This window comes from Sinocyclocheilus grahami, unplaced genomic scaffold (genome assembly GCF_001515645.1).
Source record: "Sinocyclocheilus grahami isolate Dianchi unplaced genomic scaffold, SAMN03320097.WGS_v1.1 scaffold426.1, whole genome shotgun sequence".
Lineage (NCBI taxonomy): Eukaryota > Metazoa > Chordata > Actinopteri > Cypriniformes > Cyprinidae > Sinocyclocheilus > Sinocyclocheilus grahami.
In genome coordinates this window covers 1445108-1467859 of record NW_015505605.1, presented here as the reverse complement: position 1 = coordinate 1467859, position 22752 = coordinate 1445108, and the positions used below count along the sequence as shown (strand labels likewise).

General features: G+C 36.4%; 2 protein-coding genes across 4 annotated transcripts in view; both read right to left on the bottom strand.

Moving 5' to 3' along the window:
* Positions 1 to 3155: 3155 nt before the first annotated feature.
* Positions 3156 to 11673, bottom strand: LOC107551545 (microtubule-associated protein RP/EB family member 1-like). Of its 3 annotated transcripts, none has more exons than XM_016233181.1 (7): positions 11601 to 11673; positions 10268 to 10391; positions 9843 to 9988; positions 9376 to 9574; positions 5785 to 5891; positions 5413 to 5565; positions 3156 to 4390 (listed from the first exon to the last, which is right to left on the bottom strand). In XM_016233181.1, the coding sequence occupies exons 2-7, from the start codon at positions 10386 to 10388 to the stop codon at positions 4340 to 4342; spliced, it is 777 nt and encodes a 258-aa protein (XP_016088667.1). In that variant the 5' UTR covers positions 10389 to 10391; positions 11601 to 11673; the 3' UTR covers positions 3156 to 4339. The 3 variants fall into 3 exon arrangements, with proteins under 3 accessions (XP_016088667.1, XP_016088668.1, XP_016088669.1); XM_016233182.1 differs by having other exon boundaries at positions 10268 to 10393; positions 11605 to 11623; XM_016233183.1 differs by lacking the exon at positions 11601 to 11673 and adding an exon at positions 11165 to 11181.
* Positions 11674 to 13172: 1499 nt separating this feature from the next.
* Positions 13173 to 22752, bottom strand: part of LOC107551546 (protein kinase C-binding protein 1-like) — a 39556-nt gene continuing 29976 nt past the window's right edge. The window contains exons 14-20 of the mRNA XM_016233184.1: positions 18666 to 19190; positions 18166 to 18579; positions 16885 to 17015; positions 15603 to 15683; positions 15352 to 15430; positions 14897 to 15136; positions 13173 to 13661 (exon numbers count right to left, since the gene is read on the bottom strand). Of these exons, the coding sequence (XP_016088670.1) occupies positions 13483 to 13661; positions 14897 to 15136; positions 15352 to 15430; positions 15603 to 15683; positions 16885 to 17015; positions 18166 to 18579; positions 18666 to 19190 (1649 nt within the window). The 3' untranslated portion in view covers positions 13173 to 13482. The remainder of the gene's footprint in view (positions 13662 to 14896; positions 15137 to 15351; positions 15431 to 15602; positions 15684 to 16884; positions 17016 to 18165; positions 18580 to 18665; positions 19191 to 22752) is intronic.

Below are 22752 nucleotides of genomic sequence, written 5' to 3'. Positions count from 1 at the left end.
GCAAAAAATACAGGTACTCTGTCAAAAACATGCTTGAGTGAATGTAAAATCTTCCACATTGTACTTATGTTGCTTTTGACTAAAACCATTGAACAATTTTTGTTAATTTATGTAAAGCTGAAATAAAATAAAATATTATATGAAAAATGTTAAATTTTTATTAAATTTAGAAATGCTGCATTGCCATATAAATTTAAATAAATGTTAAGCTAAATAAGTAAAATGACTAAAACTAAAGTTGAAAAAAAAATGTAAGTTAAATGCTAATACTAACCACTTAAAATTAAAAACTGACAATATACGCACATAAAGCTAATAAATATAAATTCAATATTAAATGATAATAAAATCACATTGGATTTTTACTTTGTATTAAAATAAGTTTTAGAAGGAATCTAAATTTATATAGCCCTAAATTTATAAAAACCAAAGACAGAGATTTTCTTATTAAAGCAGCATGAAAAGCTCAGTTGCTCAGTAACTAATTTTACAGTTGTTTGTCATTTGACCATATAGTTATTCATAAGTTTTATGAGATCATATGACCAGTCACACATTAAAATACATTTCAGAGGTTGTTTTAAATGAAAACATATTATTATCCGAGTAAATGTATACAAAAGTCTGAAAACACGTTAAAATGATTTTATTTGGCTTTTTTTTTCTAATTTAAAGGGGTCCTATTATGCTCTTATGTAAAGCTGAAATAAAATAAAATATTATATGAAAAATGTTAAATTTTAATTAAATTTAGAAATGCTGCATTGCCATATAAATTTAAATAAATGTTAAGCTAAATAAGTAAAATGACTAAAACTAAAGTTGAAAAAAAAATTAAAGTTAAATGCTAATACTAACCACTTAAAATTAAAAACTGACAATATACGCACATAAAGCTAATAAATATAAATTCAATAATATAGCTGCAAGCAGCGATGGCGGGCCCAAGCCGTCAGTGCAAACGCCACCCCGGAGGCATCAGGAGAACGGTGCACAGCGAGCACATGCATTTACTCTAACCGTCTGTCAGTCTGGTTTTAAGGGATACGGCAATTAAAGGGTTAATCCAAACCATCAAGACTGTGAAACACACATACACAGAACAATATAAAACTTTAGTAACACTTTACAATAAGGTTTCAGTTATTAACATTAACTATATTAATTAACATGAACAATAATTATATAGCATGTATTAATGTCAGTTAATATTCAAAACTTAAACATTAAATAAATTGGCACACAATGAATCATTAGTTAAGCATTAGTAAATAGTCAATTCATCCTTTATAAAGCATTGTTCCAACATTAAAAGGCACTAGTAAGCAGTTTATAAATACAGCTATAAATGTTTTGTTCTTGATCGGTTAGCTGGGCCAGTGTGTGCCGTGATCGGTTAGCTGGGCCAGTGTGTGCCGTGATCCGTTAGCTGGGCCAGTGTGTGCCGTGATCGGTTAGCTGGGCCAGTGTGTGCCGTGATCGGTTAGCTGGGCCAGTGTGTGCCGTGATCGGTTAGCTAGGCCAGTGTATGTTGTGATCGGTTAGCTGGGCCAGTGTGTGTTGTGAATGGTTAGTTGAGCTTCAGCATTCCTCCAAAACAAACGTGTTGTCAGACAGAGGGACATCTGTTTCAGAGGTGTGTGAAACACATTTATTACAGTTCCACACTGAGAAGAGCTGTAATCTCCCACACACTTTAATAACAGACTAACACTCCTCAAACCCCACGGTGCTTCTTATGCTTCACCTAAACCTCAACTAATGACTGCTTTAAAGCAGCTCTATTACTCACACCAGCAAACCTAGCAGAGAGAGACAGCCAGTAAAAGCACAAAGCATGTTCACTTATTTTAGCATATTCAGTCCCACGGTCTTAACTATTGATAAGCATTGATCACTAATGCCATCTAGTGGTGATATGTTTCCTGACTGACAGAACAATAAATCAACAAAAACACAAGCTATATACAACACACAGAATAGACAGTCTATACAGTATAGAGCAACATGTCCAATATACAGACTCAAGTATTATTTCAAATGATTTATTTTATATGCCATACTTGATCGTTTTGAGGTTTTTACTATTGTTCAAAAATGTGGAAACCTGTAGGCCATTCCTCATCAACAGAAATGAAGACACCAACAGAAAGCCATGTAAATACTGTTTTATTGTAAGAAATGGACTTCAGTTAAAAATGTGGAACTCTTAACAGCCTGCAAGTACAAAATCAGGGAGAGAGACAGTTTGGTCGTGGTGCGGGGCCCACAATATACAGAGTACCTTCGCTACAGATTGTTCTTAAAAGCCACAGAGCATTGAAAGAAAGGAAGGAAGGGTCAATCACTGCCTTTAACAGACATTACCTGCTTCCAAACTACTTCCTTCCACATTTCTACTTGCATCCACCTTGTGCCAATATTGAGCAGTTCGGCTTATGTGAAATTACAATGGGATATTTGTCAATGCAAGCCCAGAAATGTGAGTGTCACTTGTTTTCCTATTGTCTCCTATTTAGATCAGATCCAACACTGTTATATTCACCCAACTGCAGCAATATTTCTAATCCAGTGAACCAAAACATCCAGCAAAAAGGCTTGTCTAGCTCGAACAGGCAAGATCTTAAGGGTCAAGGTATTCGATAGCACCAATAACAACTCTGATTGCCGGTTTTGCATGTGCTATTAATTTAAAATGCAACATTGAGAACTACACACAGAAAAAAAAAAACTCCTATCGACTGAGAATGACCAGCACACATGAAAACAATGAAGCTACACATCGGAGAAAGTCAGAGTTGGCACAGTGATCTAAAGTCAGATTCATGTCGAATCTCCAAAAAATTACAAATGAAGCGAGCGAGCATTGCCTGGAAAGATCAAATTCAGAGTGAGAAGTAAAGCTTTCATCTACAAAGCTCATTTAGTCGATATTTTTAGTGTTTTTGCATTTGTATCATCAGCTTGACATGGTTATTTGGGGAACGGTCTTGAAAGAGTGCAATATTTTAAAATAACTCAAAAGATTTCACGTTCTCATCTTGTGTGTTTAAAAGATTTGGGTCTGAAATAACCAATATTCTGCTGCCGCTACGTCTACAAATAATAATTAAAAGAAACAAAAGAAAACGTACATTTAAAACTTTATTCATTTAGTCGATATTTTTAGTGTTTTTGCATTTGTATCATCAGCTTGACATGGTTATCTGGGGAACGGTCTTGAAAGAGCGCAATATTTTAAAATAACTCAAAAGATTTCACGTTCTCATCTTGTGTGTTTAAAAGATTTGGGTCTGAAATAACCAATATTCTGCTGCCGCTACGTCTACAAATAATAATTAAAAGAAACAAAAGAAAACGTACATTTAAAACTTTAATAACTTGAATTACAACCATTTGCCAAAAGAGACAGCGCGAAGGAAAGGATAGAAAAACGCATTAAATATAAGGCAGTAAAACAGGAAGAAAACGGGCAGCTCTTGTCAACTCAAATTTTGGCAGAGTCCGCCAACGTAGTGGCTACTAACTTCATACGGATAATCGTTTCATAAAAGCAATAAAATTATAATAAAAACATTTCAACGCGTGCAACCGTGGCGTGACAGTACATCGGCATCCTGGAGGCCAAAGCGCATGACTGAGTGTTAGTACGTGCGTCGACTCGAAAACGACACTACTTCACTACATCCATAAAACAAAGAAAAGACAAACGTCAGACTGGGTCCACTCCCTCCAGACAGTCTGAATAAGGCACAGTCACTGAGGATAGACTGGAGCGGTGGTGACTGCTACCTGCCTTATGCTAAAGCAAGCACCAAAACCATGAGTGGAAACTAGGAAGAGAGAGGGTTTCTGCAATGAACTAACACACGTTTTGTCATTCCGTCCCTCAGTTTTGTGTCAGTAAGGTACGGTTCTGAGTAAGACGGGATCACAGATATGTACCACAGCAGTGAGGAGGGAGACGCCACCTATAAATCACTGTACAGAGGATGTGTCCAAGACGTTTCAGAGACATTTAAGATATATACAACTGCAGGTGTCTGAAGTTGCTGAAAGAGGATAGCAATATTAGATCATATATTACAGACGGGAAACACACTCTTCCTCGTAGAGAAACAGGAGTATCGTGGCAGCCAGAGGTCTGAGGGCATTAAAACAGTTCTTTCGACATGAAGAGTGTCTATGCATGCTTTAGCAGACGCAATGGGATTCACTATGGAGTTTGTTCGGAAGTCCAAATGCATAATATGATGTGTGGATGGCGGGGTAGTGACTGTGTGGAGAGGACGGGAATGGAAAGGTGAGAGGAGGGTAAAACTGCAGCGAGTCACGAGCATTAGAACTCCTCCTGGTCCTCTGACTCAGCGTCTGGTATGACAAACCCCTCCTGAGAGAGCGAGCGAGAGAGAGAGAAAGAAAGAGACAGATTGAGTCATCTGATAAGAAAAGTCTTGTCATTTAAAGATTGTTCCACTGTTTTCCACTGCAGATGTCGTTAACCAGGAAACATTCCCCAGAACAGCACTAGTCTGTGTTTACAAGTTCAATAAATTAATGAACAAGACCGTCTAATGTGGATCTGCAACAGACTGTTACTTGGGAATTCTGTGATGTTCATTAAAAAACTATTTTTATTTAATCATAAAGAGGCTTTCAATGTCATGTAAAAACTGGACATATCTGAGCTTTTTTAATTAATGTACAGCTGTAATATACAAAAAAAAAAAAAAACATCTCATCATCATCCAGTCTGTCTGGAATGACATGAAGAAACAGAACAAACTGAGACAGACTAAATCCAGAAGAACTGTGGCAACGTCTCCAAGATGCTTCAAGAGACCTTCCTGCAAAGCTCCCTGAAAAACTATGCACAAGTGCACCGAGGGCAAAAGCTGCTTTAAACGCAAAGGGTGCTCACACCAAATGTTGATTTAATTTAGTTAACAGAAGTTAACTGATAAAGAATCTATTTATGACATTATTTTTGACAGCATCCCCATTTTACAGCATTTTTACACAAGTGCCTAAAACCTTTAACAGTACTATAGCTTTGCAGGTAGGTTTCTTGAGCATCTTGGAGACGTTGCCACAGTTCTAATAATTTTGGCCTCCACTTTAAATGGAGAAATTTCGAATGAATCATGAAAGATTTCTGTCCATTCATTTTAAGTCCATTTCACCGAAACTTTGCCGCCAAGTTTTTTTTCATTTTTGGGTGAACTATCCCTTTTAAGTCTAAGATGATGCCATATCGGCCAGAGAATATAACATATTAATACATGACTGAAAAGGTCATGAAGAAGTCATGAAATTCATTGGTCAATAAGTATGGGAACACTGTTAATTACTAATATGGTCTGTTGTAACAAATGTTTCTTTTTGGTGAGACTGTAGTTGTGTTTGACTCACGTCTGTGGCATAAAGAATATCCACAATCCTCTGCAGGGTGGGGTCTCCCTCCCCCTCCTTCTCTTGACAGATCAGCTCAATGTTCCTCAGTTTGCCAAAGTAAAAGTCCCGCTCTTTCTCCATGTCCTGAATTGTAGACTTCAAGATGTTTAACTGAAAGTCACCAAACAAACATTTTAGTCATAAAACCCAAAATACACTTAAGTTTTTATGCATACGTTAAGTTACTAGGTACTAATGCTGATGATACTAGACAAAGATGAAACTTTTATAGTGCACGTTGTGTGCCTTTGCTTGTTTCAAACTATAAAAAGTGAGAGTCTCACAATGTGAGAATGTATAACAAAGTGAGTGAGAGATAGTATAACAAACCTCTTGAATAAGCTCCGCCCTTTCCTCATCACCACCGGCACCAGGTCTCCTCGCAGAGCCAGGCGCCATCTTGGGTGTTACCTTGGCAACAGCTGCTCTCTGTGGTGCTGTTGGGAACAAGCAATAAGTAGGAAGATGCCAACAAACTAGTTTGAAATACAGGAAATAGAGTAGTTAATAACCTTCTGATAGTATAACAACATCACTGGACCGGTTATTGAAATGCACTGAAGTGCAAGTCGTTGTGTTGAGAATAAAGTATTTAACTGCAGTGAACCAGTCAACCTGTAATCAGAATGTACCCATTTACTTCTGATATGGTGATGCTCATTTTTCATGGTTCAATTAATTCTCAAAAGTCAAAAGTCAAGCACACCCTGTTTTTCTCCTTGAATATCCAGCTTTATTTAGAAACATATCAGATTATGGAAGTAAGATGGGTTGTGAAGACCATTTCATACTGCTTTTATGCCCATATATGCCTACATATTAAAATGACTAACAGTCTAAAAGCATATCAGACTCATCACATGTTCCCTTTTCAGAAGAGTTCCTGTCCAGCACTTTCCATGTGGGTGGGTTAGTAAGGTGGTGACACTTAAAAAACTATTTAATGTTGTGACTTTTAAAAATCATTTAAACTTTCAATTTACTAGAATGACTGCAACAAAGTCAACTTCTCCAGCAACCAAAACCATGTGTATTTCTTAGCTGACACCTCTCATTGTCTATACTGCCTAGACTTCAGTGAGCAGATGGTGACTAGTCAGTAAAGACTGAGATGTATCAGCAGAAACGGGACCAGACTGAAACTGTTACATAAACTAAAGTGTACAAACTACATTCAAAGTGATCCACCATTTGAATCGCCTACAGACACTGAAGACATTTAAAAGCCCAAAAACCCAAGCCGCATCTTAAGCAGCTGGCGTGGCAGTCTTAACAGAAGTCGACTGATGGACTGCAGTAAGCCAATGAACACAGACGTTTTTGGCCAGAACAAAATGATCAGTTAATGTACATCTTACCGAAGAATTCATGTAAGCGCACAAGAACATAATGCAGTGCCTGGTGGATATCAATAAAATGGGAAAATAAAATAGAAAATACAATATCGTTCAAGATTTTGGGGTTAGTAAGATTTTGTTTTTAATGATTTTGACAGAAGTCTCTTATGCTCACCAAGGCTACATTTATTTGCTCAAAACTACAGTAAAAAGAAATATTTCAAAATATTACGGTTTGAAATTTAAATATAAAATATTTAAAAATGTGATTTATTCCAGTGATGGCAAAGCTGTCACATGATCCTTCAGAAACATTTTAATATGCTGATTTGGCGCTTAAGAACCATTGTCGCTTCCTGTTGAGATCATGCATTTTATTTAGGTTGAGGCTTCCAGGATAAGCACAAGTACCATTTTGATGAACAGTACACAACACAGTTTGCTTTATTATGCTACAGGAAGCGCATGCTCCAGACTCTGGTGAACATGCTCAGGACTGCTTGCCTGAGGCTATGAATTACAGGTAATGTTGTAAATGATGTTGAGTTTCTTGTACAGAATTGCTTTATAAAAATTGTGCTGCCTGATATGCTTTTTTCTTTCTTCTTCAAAGTGACAGTAGCCATTGACATTGAAAAAAAGTCACCTACATCTTGAGGGTGAGTAAATTGTGTGCTGACATATGATCAGTGTTAATTTTGACAGCAACATTTGATTTAGTTTTAGTCATTGTCTTTTGACTAAAATGCCATTTAGTTTTAGTCACCTGAATTGTTTTTAGTTTTAGTCTAGCTTTAGTCGACTAAATATCATATGATTTTAGTCGACTAAATCTACAGTAAATTTAGACGACTAAAATCGAATGGGTTTAGTTACAGTGTAATGCTTTTATTAAGCATTTCTCCAAAATTTCCAATCTCGTTATATAGGTTTGATATTAATGTTTTATCATTATAGACACCGATTTAACTGCGGTGACACACAACATGCCTTTATGTTAAAATTAAAGAAAACCAGTTCTCATAAAGAACAAGACCATGGTCTTCTTTTTAATGAAATGCCAATGGTTATATAGGCTAATTATGCATTCATTATAGCAACTTGTTTACCATATTCTTCATCCTTTCAAGCCGACATATTTATTTCTGTAAATAAATTTAGATGAATCTTTAGGGCTACTAAAGTGATTCAGTCAAGAGCAGTGCGTGATTTTCTGTCTTTCTTTTGTTGCTTGATTAACATCAATGACTCGAACAATAGCAACTAAATTAGGCTGCTGTCCCTTTAAAACCGAATGCACAGCTGCAGTGGATGCAATGTACTGATACACATTCTCCCTGCTGTTTACGTTCACTTAAGACGTAATCAACTGTGTTTACATGAATACACGTCAAAACGGACAATTCGACATCATTTTGTGTGTAATTCTCCGTTTATGCGACGTGAAAGAGTACTCGTGTGCTGTGAGCATACAGTCTATGGCTGAGAGACGTGCTTTCTGTGTGTGTATGCTTCAGTGTCTGCGCTCAGAAAACCAGACCGAAATGAGTTCTCTCTTGCGTTGTCAGATTTATCTATAAGTCTGCTCTTCTCTTACTCCCACATATTTAAATTTTTTACGTTTTATGTCCCGCCGGTTCATATGTACGCATCTAACCTCTGAACCACGCAGCAGATTCGTTCTGAAATTGAATGAATCTCTTCCCAAATCGTCCCTCCCTAACATTTTCATCTAGTTTTTATTCGTTGATGAAAATGTCAATATATTTTTGTCATTCAAAAAGAGGTTTAGTTCGTTATCGTCAGTGAAAAAAATGTCGTTGACGAACATTATGACGAAAATGATTAACACTGCATATGATGTTGTTGCGTTATGGGTGTCCAGAGTTCAAATCCCAGCTGGAGGACCTTTCCTGATCCCACCCCCCTCACTCTCTCCCTCTTCGCTTCCTTTCTCCTCTACACCGTTCTATCGTAATAAATGCAAAAAATGCCAAAATAAACCTTAAAGAAAAAAACATCAATATTACTGACCACAAACGGTTGAATGCTACTGTAGTTCTGAATATCTGACCTTTTTGGGCAGATGTGTAAAACATAAAAATGTATGTCTAATCCTAAATGCTGAGATCAAACTATGAGGTGCAAACAGCCAGTGCAATGTAACCAACCTGCATTATTTTTGTCATTCAAAAAGAGGTTTAGTTCGTTACCGTCAGTGAAAAAAATGTCGTTGACGAACATTATGATGAAAATGATTAACACTGCATATGATGTTGTTGCGTTATGGGTGTCCAGAGTTCAAATCCCAGCTGGAGGACCTTTCCTGATCCCACCCCCCTCACTCTCTCCCTCTTCGCTTCCTTTCTCCTCTACACCGTTCTATCGTAATAAATGCAAAAAATGCCAAAATAAACCTTAAAGAAAAAAACATCAATATTACTGACCACAAACGGTTGAATGCTACTGTAGTTCTGAATATCTGACCTTTTTGGGCAGATGTGTAAAACATAAAAATGTATGTCTAATCCTAAATGCTGAGATCAAACTATGAGGTGCAAACAGCCAGTGCAATGTAACCAACCTGCATTCATGATCTTCTTGGGCTTGCTGAGGGCAGACATGGAGGGGTTGGGTGGAGGCATGGTGTCCTGGCCCTGTCGCGCTTCCACTGGGTCATAGTCTTTTCCGTCGTAATTGGCATCAAAGAACTTCTTAAACCACTGAACATATTCAAAATTGTCTTGAAATTTGCCCTTCACCAACTTGTCAACCGGGATAATCTGATGGGGAAAACACATTCAAATATTATTTCATGGATTTATTAGGGTCACTGTTTTGTTGGTGAAATTAAGGAACAACAACAACAAAAAAAGGTATAATTGGTTCCAAACTCCAATAATGATAGCATACTCTAGTGAATATAATTTTTCTGATAAAATGGAAATTAATAAACCTAAGTGGCTTGTTGATGAATCTCTAAAATGTTTTGCTCAAAGACAAACACTGCTTGTGCAGACAAGCTTGAGGAAAAGAAATTAAACAACTCACTTTGTCAACGCCCATCCTCTTGAAGGCGGCCTGCAATATCTTAAAATTGTGAATGTATTCATGCTCTAACTTTGCACCAAATTTTACTTTCTTCAAAGGTATGCAGCCTGGAAACAGCATGTCCATAAACTGGCAGTAGGCTGCACCTGTAGAGAAAATCAGATTACAAACATGCTTCCATTACTCCAAAACATATCCATTATTATAAAGCGCATGCCAATTTCTTTAGTAATTTTTTCCATTCATTTTATCATAGATATTTAAAAGAAGTCTTTGATCAAACCAACCAGCTATTTCCTTACATTTCCATAAATTTCCTTATGAAAGAAATGGAATTTTTACTTTCAGAACCCAGCTGTTGCACTCTGTACAACAAAGCCGCATACATTCTTACACTCTTTACTACAAAGCCGCATACAACTCACCTGAACATAAAAGCTCGATCTTGGTAAAGTTCATCTGTAGAGACTCATTGATCCATGCGAGCATGTCATGGCGACTCAGATTGTCGCTAGTCACTGAAGTGGAATATACGTTCACAGCCATGTCCTAGAATGAAGCAAGAGATAAATGAGACATTGTGATGAGTAACCATGTGTTGCTGACGCAGACTGAAAATGAACAGTGTTGAAGCTAGGGCATATAATATTAGGCTATTATCGATCAACATAATATTATAATAATATAAGACTTATTCTGTCTGCCTTATATCTGACTCTAAAGGATGCTCAATTATTATCATACATTAAACTTGACAGAGTATAAAGAAACATAAGCACTGCAATGAACGTATTTCATCACATGGGTGAATCTTAAGGGAGTGTATCACGGATATTAAATCTCACATTTCCTCTTCTATCCGTCCATCCAAAACCAACCAATCAACAAAACACAATATTCTTGATTTTCCTGTCAACAAAAGACTTCATAGTGTGACAAACTACGAAGAAGAATGGAGCTGTAATGGCATTAAGCCAGCCAGAGTCTCAAGACAGCTAAGCAGATGCTGAGAAAGACAGCAATAATGTCAGTCACTTTGTCTGTGCCTTAAAACCTAACAAGTTGCCCTACCTAGACAGCATTCTATTCGAAGTCATTTCAGTTATAAGCACGTTCGACTCGAATGCGCTTTTGACGCCCAAAATGCTTTCTTTTTAGGCAGCTCGCAGGGTTTTGAGACACAGCCCTTGAGGCAAACACCGCCTCAGCTGCTCTTCTACATCCGGGCCTCGCCTTCCACACTATAACCCTGATAACAGACGTGTTTACCGATAACGTTACTTATTAAAACAAGAAGGCTAAAATTAATGTACGTATTAAACCTCAAACACCGGCCTCATAGACCAGAGTACCGACGAAATATAAGACAAGCCTAGCTAATTCTTTGTCCCATAAAACATCAGCAGCAGCAGCAGCTTCCGTTAGCGGCCGGGGCTAACCGTTCATTTCAGCGCACTCGTTTAAAATAAACCATTCCCAATGGGTCAAACGCTTTAACGACGTTGTCATAACATACCACTCTGCTTCATTAGTTTATAGAGTAAAAGAAAAGGAAGAATATCTAACGGTATTAGCAGCTTCCGTTAGCGGCCGGGGCTAACCGTTCATTTCAGCGCACTCGTTTAAAATAAACCATTCCCAATGGGTCAAACGCTTTAACGACGTTGTCATAACATACCACTCTGCTTTATTAGTTTATAGAGTAAAAGAAAAGGAAGAATATCTAACGGTATTTGAGGTGTCTCAGCCGAGTTTTACCTCTTTCGCTCAGATCATGCGTCGGTTTGCTCTTTGGGCGTCTTACGTCATCACGTACAGATACGCAGGAAAAGTGGCAAAATAAGAGTCTTTCCGTCTCATCGCTTTTATTTGGTAATATATTGAAGGACTTGTATTTATGTTAAAATGAGATTTTATTGATGTACGCTAAATCAATTTTTTAAAATAATAATTATTGATGTAGAAATATACATCAAACATACAAAGAATGTGTCCGGGAAGTCACGCTTTAGTTTGGGGACCAATTCTCACTATTAACGACTTTTGTCTGAATAAACTCCAAATTTGCTGATTATTAATAGTTAGTAAGATAGTTAAGTTTGAGAATAGGGCAGGGTTAAGGGATCTAAAATATGGTCATGCAAAATAATGCATTAACATGTGCTTTATAAGTACTAATAAACAGCCAATATGCTAGTAATTTGTATGCCGATTACCAAAGTTGAATTGGTCCCTAAACTAAAGTGTTACAGTAAGGGAAATGCTTAAGACAGCTATTCTTGACACAAATGTGTAAAACACGAAAGATTTGTCTCATGAAGACTTTATTTTCTTACAGATATCATCTCTGCTTATTCTTTTGTATTTACAGTATGTAAACAAGACAAGAGAAAAAAAGAAACATGCCCACAATAAGTATAATCTTTTCTTTTACGCCTCTAGACTTTTGCTTCTTTTTGTTTATTTCTTTGTCAAGAAGCCTTTCACGGGTGAAAGATATTAAAGAATTCAATCTTTAACCCCCCCCCCACCCCCCCCCCCAACAAAACCCCGTAGTGACAATCCACTGCCGATTACCAAAGTTGAATTGGTCCCTAAACTAAAGTGTTACAGTAAGGGAAATGCTTAAGACAGCTATTCTTGACACAAATGTGTAAAACACTAAAGATTTGTCTCATGAAGACTTTATTTTCTTACAGATATCATCTCTGCTTATTCTTTTGTATTTACAGTATGTAAACAAGAGAGTCCACAAGACAAGAGGAAAAAAGAAACATGCCCACAATAAGTATAATATTTTCTTTTACGCCTCTAGACTTTTGCTTCTTTTTGTTTATTTCTTTGTCAAGAAGCCTTTATAAAATTAACTTACTCTTTCGGAGGCACTTCTAAGTGCATCTTTCACATTAAGAGAAAAAAAATTATACTGATCAAACACATTTGTTGAAGTTTACAAAAGTTGATATGTATAAAAAAAAAAAAAGGACAACAGTTTTACAGCTGCATATTTTATATCAAAGGGTGTTTCTGTCTTTGTACTAAACAAGTCACAAATTCAAATACGAAATGTACGTAGAAATGAATCAAATGTTTATAGGCATTACCCTAATGTTGTGTTGGATGTAGTGAACTGGAAGCCCCCGCCCCCAAAAAAACCCCGTAGTGACAATCCATTAGTACTAACAATCATATTCCGTATGTTTTTGACCTTGTACAAACACGCTCTTCATTTGATAAAATGAACTTACTCTTTCGGAGGCACTTCTAAGTGCATCTTTCACATTAAGAGAAAAAAAATTATATTGATCAAACACATTTGTTGAAGTTTACAAAAGTTGATATGTATAAAAAAAAAAAAAGGACAACAGTTTTACAGCTGCATATTTTATATCAAAGGGTGTTTCTGTCTTTGTACTAAACAAGTCACAAATTCAAATACGAAATGTACGTAGAAATGAATCAAATGTTTATAGGCATTACCCTAATGTTGTGTTGGATGTAGTGAACTGGAAGGGACACCATGTCATGATCACACTGAACAAGAAACAGTCTGTTCGAAATGAGTCAAGGTCCTTTGGTGTGAACATCTGACTCTCCTTGAATGGCACCGTTCTGATGATAAAAAGATTTCGCACTCGGGTTATGAGACGGCCACGGAGGAGCTGCCTTTAGTGCTGTCCGTGGAAGGGGAGGCTCCTCGGTTTGCGGGTGATGTTCTTTCTCCGGTTGGTGAAGGTTGGGTTTTAGGGGACTGTCCTACAGGTTTTCCGGCTGATTCTGAACTGGCTTCTGCTTCAGTTTCTTGCTGAGATGCCGTGGCTGAGGAGATGAAAAAGAGAACCCTATAACTCAATTGCTATTCAGTAATAAATGCAAAAGAAAACAGAAAGTGGCTATGTTTAGAATGGAATCCTAGCTTACATACTGAATACTGCACAGTGTATACTGCTTATTAGTTAAAAAAAATTGACTTTTCACAGACTGTTCTGATGCATTTTTACAGTTATTAACATTGTAAATCTAGCAAGTTTTTATATTTTTAAATTTTTTTTTAAATATAAAGTACATTTATAACACTATACTTTTGTGTTTTATTACCTTGGCATTAAATTACACACACACACACACACAAAAAGGTTAACACTGTTGCGTGAGTGTTTCTAATACAACAGCTATGGATTTGTGGATTAGCAGAGTGTATTGGGGCAAAATGGAATGCAAAAATTATATACGTTAAAGTTTTTATTTACCAATACAGAACTTTATCCAAATATGACAACCACTTCAAAGAAACTTGACCCTAACTTGAAAAGGGTCTATAGTAAATGGTAAATAAAACGGTAAAAAGAAAAATAAATAAATAGTAAAATAGTACCTATTCAATGATGTGAGTGGCTTTCAGTTATCTTTTTTGGAGTTAAAATTTGTTGTTTAGTATTTTTTAATTATGTAAAATGTCTTAACATCACTTATTCACAATATTCTAATCACACTACAACAAGTAAAATAATAATAATAATAATAAGAGACAATTACACTGCACTACGCTGCAAATTAAAATTCAATGTATACACTATTTTGCCAAATATATTCCATTCCATGTATAAAATTATTGGCATTCTGTGCGCAGTATATGCATTATATACACTGGAGAAACAGTGTGAGTGGTATGTTAGTATGCTATTAGCCATTCAGAGTTGTGGTCTTGCATTTGGTGTCATTTACACACGGAGCTTTGGTGCTAATCTGGGCAATAAAAGTTTGAATCTGGCCTGTTTCTTGATCCCTGTCATTTCTTGTCCTCTCTCTTCTAGTCTTTTGCTAAAAGTGGTACACTCTTGGAAATAAAACTTCCAAAAGCAGGTTTTTATAGCACTGCCACTGAAAGAACCACTTAGCGTGAAGAACATATTGATTATTCCATTATAAAGAACCTTTAGTGCACTAGAAAGTCTTCATTGATGATAAAGGTTCTTCACGGAACCTTTATTGTTAAGAGTGTAAAAAGCCAAAAATGGAAAAAAAGAGAGTAAGGTGTAGAACTGGTTGGTTACCTGACTGTGTGCAGGATTTCATGTGTTCGGGCCAGTGTGCCTGCTGGCAGGGGTAGTCGCAGTAACTTGTGTTCCAGCAGCAGTAGAAAATGGCCTCTTTCTTGCAGTTGGCACACCACTGCTTCTTCTTGGTCTCGTCCACCGCCTGCTGCTTCTCCATCTCCATCTGTTTCTTCACCTCTGACACCAGCCGCTCTCTCTCCTGCTCCAGACTCTGCCTCATTTCAGCCATGGTCAGCTCTACACACACACACACACACACACACACACACACAATAGTGATATATCAGTGGCTGAAGCTCTGCCTTGCTCATCTAGAACTTGTAGGAAAGGAGTTCAGTGATCTGTTCTCTGTAAATGTTCTCTACATTGCATTGGATAATAAAAGCATTTGCTATCAGAAAGCTACCATAAAGCAGTTTACAGAGCTATTTTAAGTCATAAAGGAGAGTTACCGAGGTTATGTTTCATCTCTGACAGCTCCTGCTGATGCAACCACTGGAGTTTCTCAATCTCAATCCGCAACCGCCGGATCTGCAACAAAATCCACAGGGAATGTCAACCAAGAGAACCATAAACTATTGCCATTATAGAAATTCAATCTGTCAGCCTGCAGCCTATAAATGTAATTTTTTATAAAATACATTTTGAGAAAGAGTATGAACGGTGGAATAAAATCAAGCAGAAATGACATAAAAGCACAAACCTCTGCAATGGTGTTCCCCGTCGTGCTCTTAGAGAGATCATTGTATATCTCTGTCATTGTTCCCTTGATCACGTCCATCACCTGCCATTATGATGGAAAACACAGACAACAGCCAAATTCATCATTAAAAAAAAAAAAATTATTTAGGCACAATTTAAGTAACCGTAGTTCAGCAGAAGAATTAAACAAGGATCAATTCAAATCATTATCCAAAAACCATCTTGATTCATTCCATATAATGAATTTACACACTAGAATGTATATACTGTATTTATGTATAATTTTTTAATAATGGTTTTCAGATTTTCCGGAATTAGGGAGCTGTATCTATGGCCTGCCAATGCTGCAGGCTTTGTGTTTGAAAACAGACTATTTAAAAATGCTCTATTGCTTCATTGTACTATATATATATATATATATGCTATTTAACAGAATTTTTGGATTGAACAGTATTTACATCAGAAGTGAGTGAATATCTGACTCACCTTAGTGGTGTACTTGTCGATGTCAGCGGCGACATCAGCAGAGGCCGGAGGGGTGAGGAAGTCTCCAGCCAGACTGGAAGTGGACGTACCAGAGCCCACGTTAACAGGTGAGGTGTCTTTGTGTTGAACAGCTGGTGAAACAAGAGAAAAGATTCACGCCACCTTGAGCCAACAATTATGGGTTCAAGACAAATTGAGCTGCATAATGTCGATCACCATAGAAAATACATTTGTCTTGTCTTTCAGTTTTATAGTAGTTGTTGTCGTAGTTGTTGTTTTTAAAAGCAGAAATCACTTTTGGAAGAATGTGAAGCTGGAATGTGAAACTATACAGTATATCATTTAGTTTTTTTGGTAAAAGCACGTACTTAATTTTTTGTTTTTCATAAAAGAAAGTATTATTTGAGCTTTAAAATTGTCATTAGCCTCACGAGGATGGACAGATGACGAGCCATGATGTCCACAAAGTTGTGACTTATAAGAGGTTTATAAGATTTATAAGTGAAATAAAGATGTGATTTATTTTATATGGTGTGCTGACACTAGCTCCCAGTCGGCCTAGAGGTCTTGTATATACTGTATTTATGTATAATTTTTTAATAATGGTTTTCAGATTTTCCAGAATTACAGCACAGGGAGCTGTATCTATGGCCTGCCAATGCTGCAGGCTTTGTGTTTGAAAACAGACTATTTAAAAATGCTCTATTGCTTCATTGTACTATATATATATATGCTATTTAACAGAATTTTTGGATTGAACAGTATTTACATCAGAAGTGAGTGAATATCTGACTCACCTTAGTGGTGTACTTGTCGATGTCAGCGGCGACATCAGCAGAGGCCGGAGGGGTGAGGAAGTCTCCAGCCAGACTGGAAGTGGACGTACCAGAGCCCACGTTAACAGGTGAGGTGTCTTTGTGTTGAACAGCTGGTGAAACAAGAGAAAAGGTTCACGCCACCTTGAGCCAACAATTATGGGTTCAAGACAAATTGAGCTGCATAATGTCGATCACCATAGAAAATACATTTGTCTTGTCTTTCAGTTTTATAGTTGTTGTTGTCGTAGTTGTTGTTTTTAAAAGCAGAAATCACTTTTGGAAGAATGTGAAGCTGGAATGTGAAACTATACAGTATATCATTTTGTTTTTTTGGTAAAAGCACGTACTTAATTTTTTGTTTTTCATAAAAGAAAGTATTATTTGAGCTTTAAAATTGTCATTAGCCTCACGAGGATGGACAGATGACGAGCCATGATGTCCACAAAGTTGTGACTTATAAGAGGTTTATAAGATTTATAAGTGAAATAAAGATGTGATTTATTTTATATGGTGTGCTGACACTAGCTCCCAGTCGGCCTAGAGGTCTCACTGTTTATGTCATTTCTGTAGACTAGAGCAAAGGATTTGCGTATTACAGGAGACATCTATTTGTTTTAGATATACATTTTTATATCTGATTTTTAAAAATCTATTTAAACATTATTAATCTAAACGTTATATTTAAAAAATTAGTCAATAAATAAAAACAGATTAGATATATTTATCTAGATTGAGAAAGTTTGTCAAAATATTTAACAATTCAAAACTATATATATATATATATATATATATATATGAAGAGTTCATTTGCAAAAACAGATAACTCAGAATCATAAAGTAATGTTTTTTTTTATGCTGCATTCCAATTAATATCAATCAAACTGCAGTTGTGTCGTTTCGATTAAATAATAATAGCTAAAAAAATACAGCTAACTCACAATAAAAACATGATAACACAATAAAAAAAAACATGATTTATGAATGTATCCGTTTTTGCAAATAAACTTCATATATATTTTTTATTATCATAATTTTATATCTTAAATAGATTTATACAGATTAATTTAGGGCAGGGAGCTTTTTTATCTAGGGGTATTCGTCTAGATCAGAAAACAAATTAATACATTTCAAAAATCTATTAAAAACATAAAAGTGTATTTCTTATAAAAACAGTATACACTACACACACACACACATACATACATATATATATATATTAATTCTTATGGGAATCAAATTTCTGCACTGTCAAGTATTTACCTTTGACGGACTGTCTGGTCTGGTAGCGTGTGCTGGAGTTGTTGGCTGAGGTCTGGGGCTGCGCTTGGCTCTGAGGAACCGTCTCACCTTGTTGTTGTTGCTGTCTCTGCACCTTCTGAGACGACGTCTGGAATTTAGCACCAGCTGGGTTCCACGCAGCAGGCCGCTGGGCCGGCTGTGTGCTCTCCTTAGGCAGCAGAGGGCGCTGTTTTTTCACCCCATTGGAAGTGACAGGGACAGCAGACATGGGTTGAACAGCCGAGGTGGAGGTGGCTTGAGCGGTAGATGCAGTTGCGACGGTGGCTGGAGGCTTGATGGCTGATGCAGCTGCATCTTTTGGACCGGGATTGAAGGAAGATGAAGTGTTATCTGTGGATGAAGGAGCTGATATGCTGGTAGATGCAGAAGTTTTACCTAGACATAGAGAAGAACAAAGATACAGATTAGAAATTCGAAACAATGTTTTTACAGAAACAAAATCCAAACGGTTAGGTACCTACCATCTGTTTTAATGCCTGTCTGATCTTTAGTTGTGGAGATGGGGGCTGATGGGGTCTCTCGCTTGGCTTTCTTCTTTTCCCTCCCACCTGGTTCTTCACCGAGGTCAATCACCAGCTCCCGCTCGGAGTCAGAGTCCACATCCAGCTCTGATCCAGCAGGCCGAGCGTCCTGCCCAGGCTGTGACCTCTCCTTCTGGGTCTGCTGCAGGGGTTTGCTCTTCTCCTGGGAGTCTTTCTCCACGCCACTGCTTAACTTCTCTTTGGTCTGGGGATCTGAGGATTTCTTGTCTCCACCTGGTGTTCCTCCAGCTGCTGATGGGGCAGCGTCTTGGTCTTGTCCTTGAGCGGATGGAGGTCTGGGTCTCTTTTTGGAGTCTTTGTGGACGCTGTTGTTGTGGTTAGTGTTCTTAGGCTTCTGTTCATCCTCAGACATGTATTCGCTGTCGCTGGAGTCAGACTTGTCCGAGTCGTCCGAGTCACTGTGCTCAACACCGCGATACACATCATCTGACATCTCATTGATTCCTGTGGATAGAGAAAGAGACTTCTTTTCAGTTTTAATTTGATAGACTGCATAAGCTCAAAAGCAGGATTTCAGACATACAGCAGCATTCAAAAGTTTGGGGTTGGTAAGGTTTATCCACATTTTTGAAAAAGAAGTCTCTTATGCTCACCTATCCTCCATTTATTTGATCAAAAATATTTGTAATATTGTGAAGTATTATTAGAATTAACAGTTTTCTATTCCCTGTGAAGTACAAGATTACTAGCAATACATAACGCATAATTCTTGAAGCATAATCCACCAATCACCAATAAGTGAAACAAATCTAGGCAATATTTGCAGGTTACCTACATAGCTTTAGCTAATAGTAGCCAGCTACCCTAGTAAAAAAAATCTATGCCATAGTATGAAATAAATGTATTTTAAATAAATTAAGTATACTTCAAATCCATTAACATTTATTGACATATATCTCTTAATAATCACTAATATAAAATTATAATTAAACTCTATTTGGAGTATTTCTTTATTGCACAATGCACATTACTTAATATTAAGCCTAAATTGTGTTTTAATACCACTATTATTAAGGATTGTATGATCTCTTCATAATATCAGTCTTTAAATGCAAGATATTTAAAGTGTACCTGAAGTATACTTGCAATAACTGCACTTTAGCACAATCAAACATACTTCAATATATCTTTAGCTGGACTTCAGCAATACTTCTGCACAATTAAAGTGCATTAAGCACAAAATTAGTTGTTCCAATTTAGCAGACTTCAAGTATATCAGTTTAGTATAATCAAAAGTACAATTGCAAGATATTTTTATTAATTAAATATTAAAAAGTATTTGTAGTATACTTAGCACAATATAAATGGATTTCAAATATGATATGATATATATATATATATATATATATATACACACACACACACCACAAGGGTAGTTAAATTGCTAGCTAACTATCAAATGCTAATCTATACAGAATTCTGTAGGGTTGAGCATAAAAACAGTAGTAGTGTTTTCTGATAAGACAATAAAACTACACAAAAACCCAGACAGATTAGATTATCATTCACAATGCTTTATGGGAGTTGTAAGTGTAGTTTATTGCCTCATAAAAAAAGAATGTTAAGGTTGTGCAAAGTGTAGAATTAGAGAACTGGCTCCCTTTCAATTCATAAGTTTGAACTGAGTTGTTAACCAGCAGGAAGTTAAACTGGAATATGAATTAGAATAACAGGAAGAGAAATGTAAAGGCAGTTAATGGCATTCTGGGAAATGAAGAGTTCTTCTACCCTGGTTTATAAACCTGTTTGTCCATAGGCCTGTAAAACATCTAGAATTTTTTCTTTCAAACAACGCTGTCAAACCAACATTAAAAAATAGATTCGACAAGCTTTCCTCATTTTAATATTACACTTATTATATAGGATTAATTTGAATTAAAATTAAAGGGACGTGCGTCCAAGACTGACACGGAAGAGAAGAAATTGTTGAATTAAGTCGTTATTTTAGTTTTCTTTGCACACAAAAAGTATTCTCGTAGCTTCATAACATACATTAAGGTTAAACCACTGATGACACATGGACTATTTTAACGAAGTCCTTACTACCTTTCTGGGCCTTGAACGTGTCAGTTGCATTGCTGTCTATGCAGGGTCAAGCTCTCGGATTTCATCAAAATATCTTCATTTGTGTTCTGAAGATGAACAAGGGTCTTACGGGTTTGGAACGACATGAGGGTGAGTAATTAATGACAGAATTTTCATTTTGGGGTGAACTAACCCTTTAATATTAATTCTACTTCTTTAATATTTAAATTTCAATGCTACCTCAAATTGAAGAATTGCACTAGAATTTAAAACACATTCTCAGTTCAATTCTGAACGCTGTAAACCCTGTAGTAAATATAATATTCATATTTTTGCTGCTCGAAATCAAATATTGTAATATTGTGATTCATCTTAACTTTATGGTATATGAACTTTATGATATTCACTTTATGATATACATTTCCGAAACCAAGGTTGCCCAAAAAAAAAAAGCAGATGGTCATTTTTGAGGTTTACCGTTAATCATCATTTGCGTGTGCACGTGTTAATTACCCAGCTGAGCTTTGCAGCTCTCTATAGTTTTATCCAAACTCCTAGAAGGTTTTTTGGGAGAGGTGAGGAGACCCGCCGTCCCTTGCTCCTGCTGCTGCTGCTGTTGTTGTTGTACAGTCTCACTCAACTCCTTCAGGTCCATTTCAGCTTTAATGCGATCTGAGGGAATACATCCAACACAAATATTCAACAAACATGGAGAAATAAAGGATCAGAGAGCAGTGGTCATTTCTGTAGGCCTCAGGTTGATTCGAGACTCACCCAGATTGAGGTTAAGTATGCCTCCCGTGCCTGAACTCCTTTCCTGTTTAACCGGCGTGGGCAGGAGAGGCTTGGGGCTGTTGCTGGTCTTTAGAGACGCAGGAGACGCTGTGGGCAAAAGTTTAAAAAGTGTTCTTAGGCTTCTGTTCATCCTCAGACATGTATTCGCTGTCGCTGGAGTCAGACTTGTCCGAGTCGTCCGAGTCACTGTGCTCAACACCGCGATACACATCATCTGACATCTCATTGATTCCTGTGGACAGAGAAAGAGACATTCTTTTCATTTGATAGACTGCATAAGCTCAAAAGCAGGATTTCAGACATACAGCAGCATTCAAAAGTTTGGGGTTGGTAAGGTTTATCCACATTTTTGAAAAAAGTCTCTTATGCTCACCTATCCTCCATTTATTTGATCAAAAATATTTGTAATATTGTGAAGTATTATTAGAATTAACAGTTTTCTATTCCCTGTGAAGTACAAGATTACTAGCAATACATAACGCATAATTCTTGAAGCATAATCCACCAATCACCAATAAGTGAAACAAATCTAGGCAATATTTGCAGGTTACCTACATAGCTTTAGCTAATAGTAGCCAGCTACCCTAGTAAAAAAAATCTATGCCATAGTATGAAATAAATGTATTTTAAATAAATTAAGTATACTTCAAATCCATTAACATTTATTGACATATATCTCTTAATAATCACTAATATAAAATTATAATTAAACTCTATTTGGAGTATTTCTTTATTGCACAATGCACATTACTTAATATTAAGCCTAAATTGTGTTTTAATACCACTATTATTAAGGATTGTATGATCTCTTCATAATATCAGTCTTTAAATGCAAGATATTTAAAGTGTACCTGAAGTATACTTGCAATAACTGCACTTTAGCACAATCAAACATACTTCAATATATCTTTAGCTGGACTTCAGCAATACTTCTGCACAATTAAAGTGCATTAAGCACAAAATTAGTTGTTCCAATTTAGCAGACTTCAAGTATATCAGTTTAGTATAATCAAAAGTACAATTGCAAGATATTTTTATTAATTAAATATTAAAAAGTATTTGTAGTATACTTAGCACAATATAAATGGATTTCAAATATGATATGATATATATATATATATATATATATATATATATACACACACACACACCACAAGGGTAGTTAAATTGCTAGCTAACTATCAAA

What these genes read in the sequence shown, in the direction of transcription:
- LOC107551545 (XM_016233181.1), bottom strand. Translation starts at nt 10,388, where the DNA reads ATGGCTGTGAACGTATATTCCACTTCAGTGACTAGCGACAATCTGAGT. An exon ending in GATCGAGCTTTTATGTTCAG is followed by an intron (nt 9,989 to 10,267) that starts GTGAGTTGTATG and finishes TTTTCTCTACAG; the next exon opens with GTGCAGCCTACTGCCAGTTT. An exon ending in GGGCGGAGCTTATTCAAGAG is followed by an intron (nt 5,566 to 5,784) that starts GTTTGTTATACT and finishes GGTGACTTTCAG; the next exon opens with TTAAACATCTTGAAGTCTAC.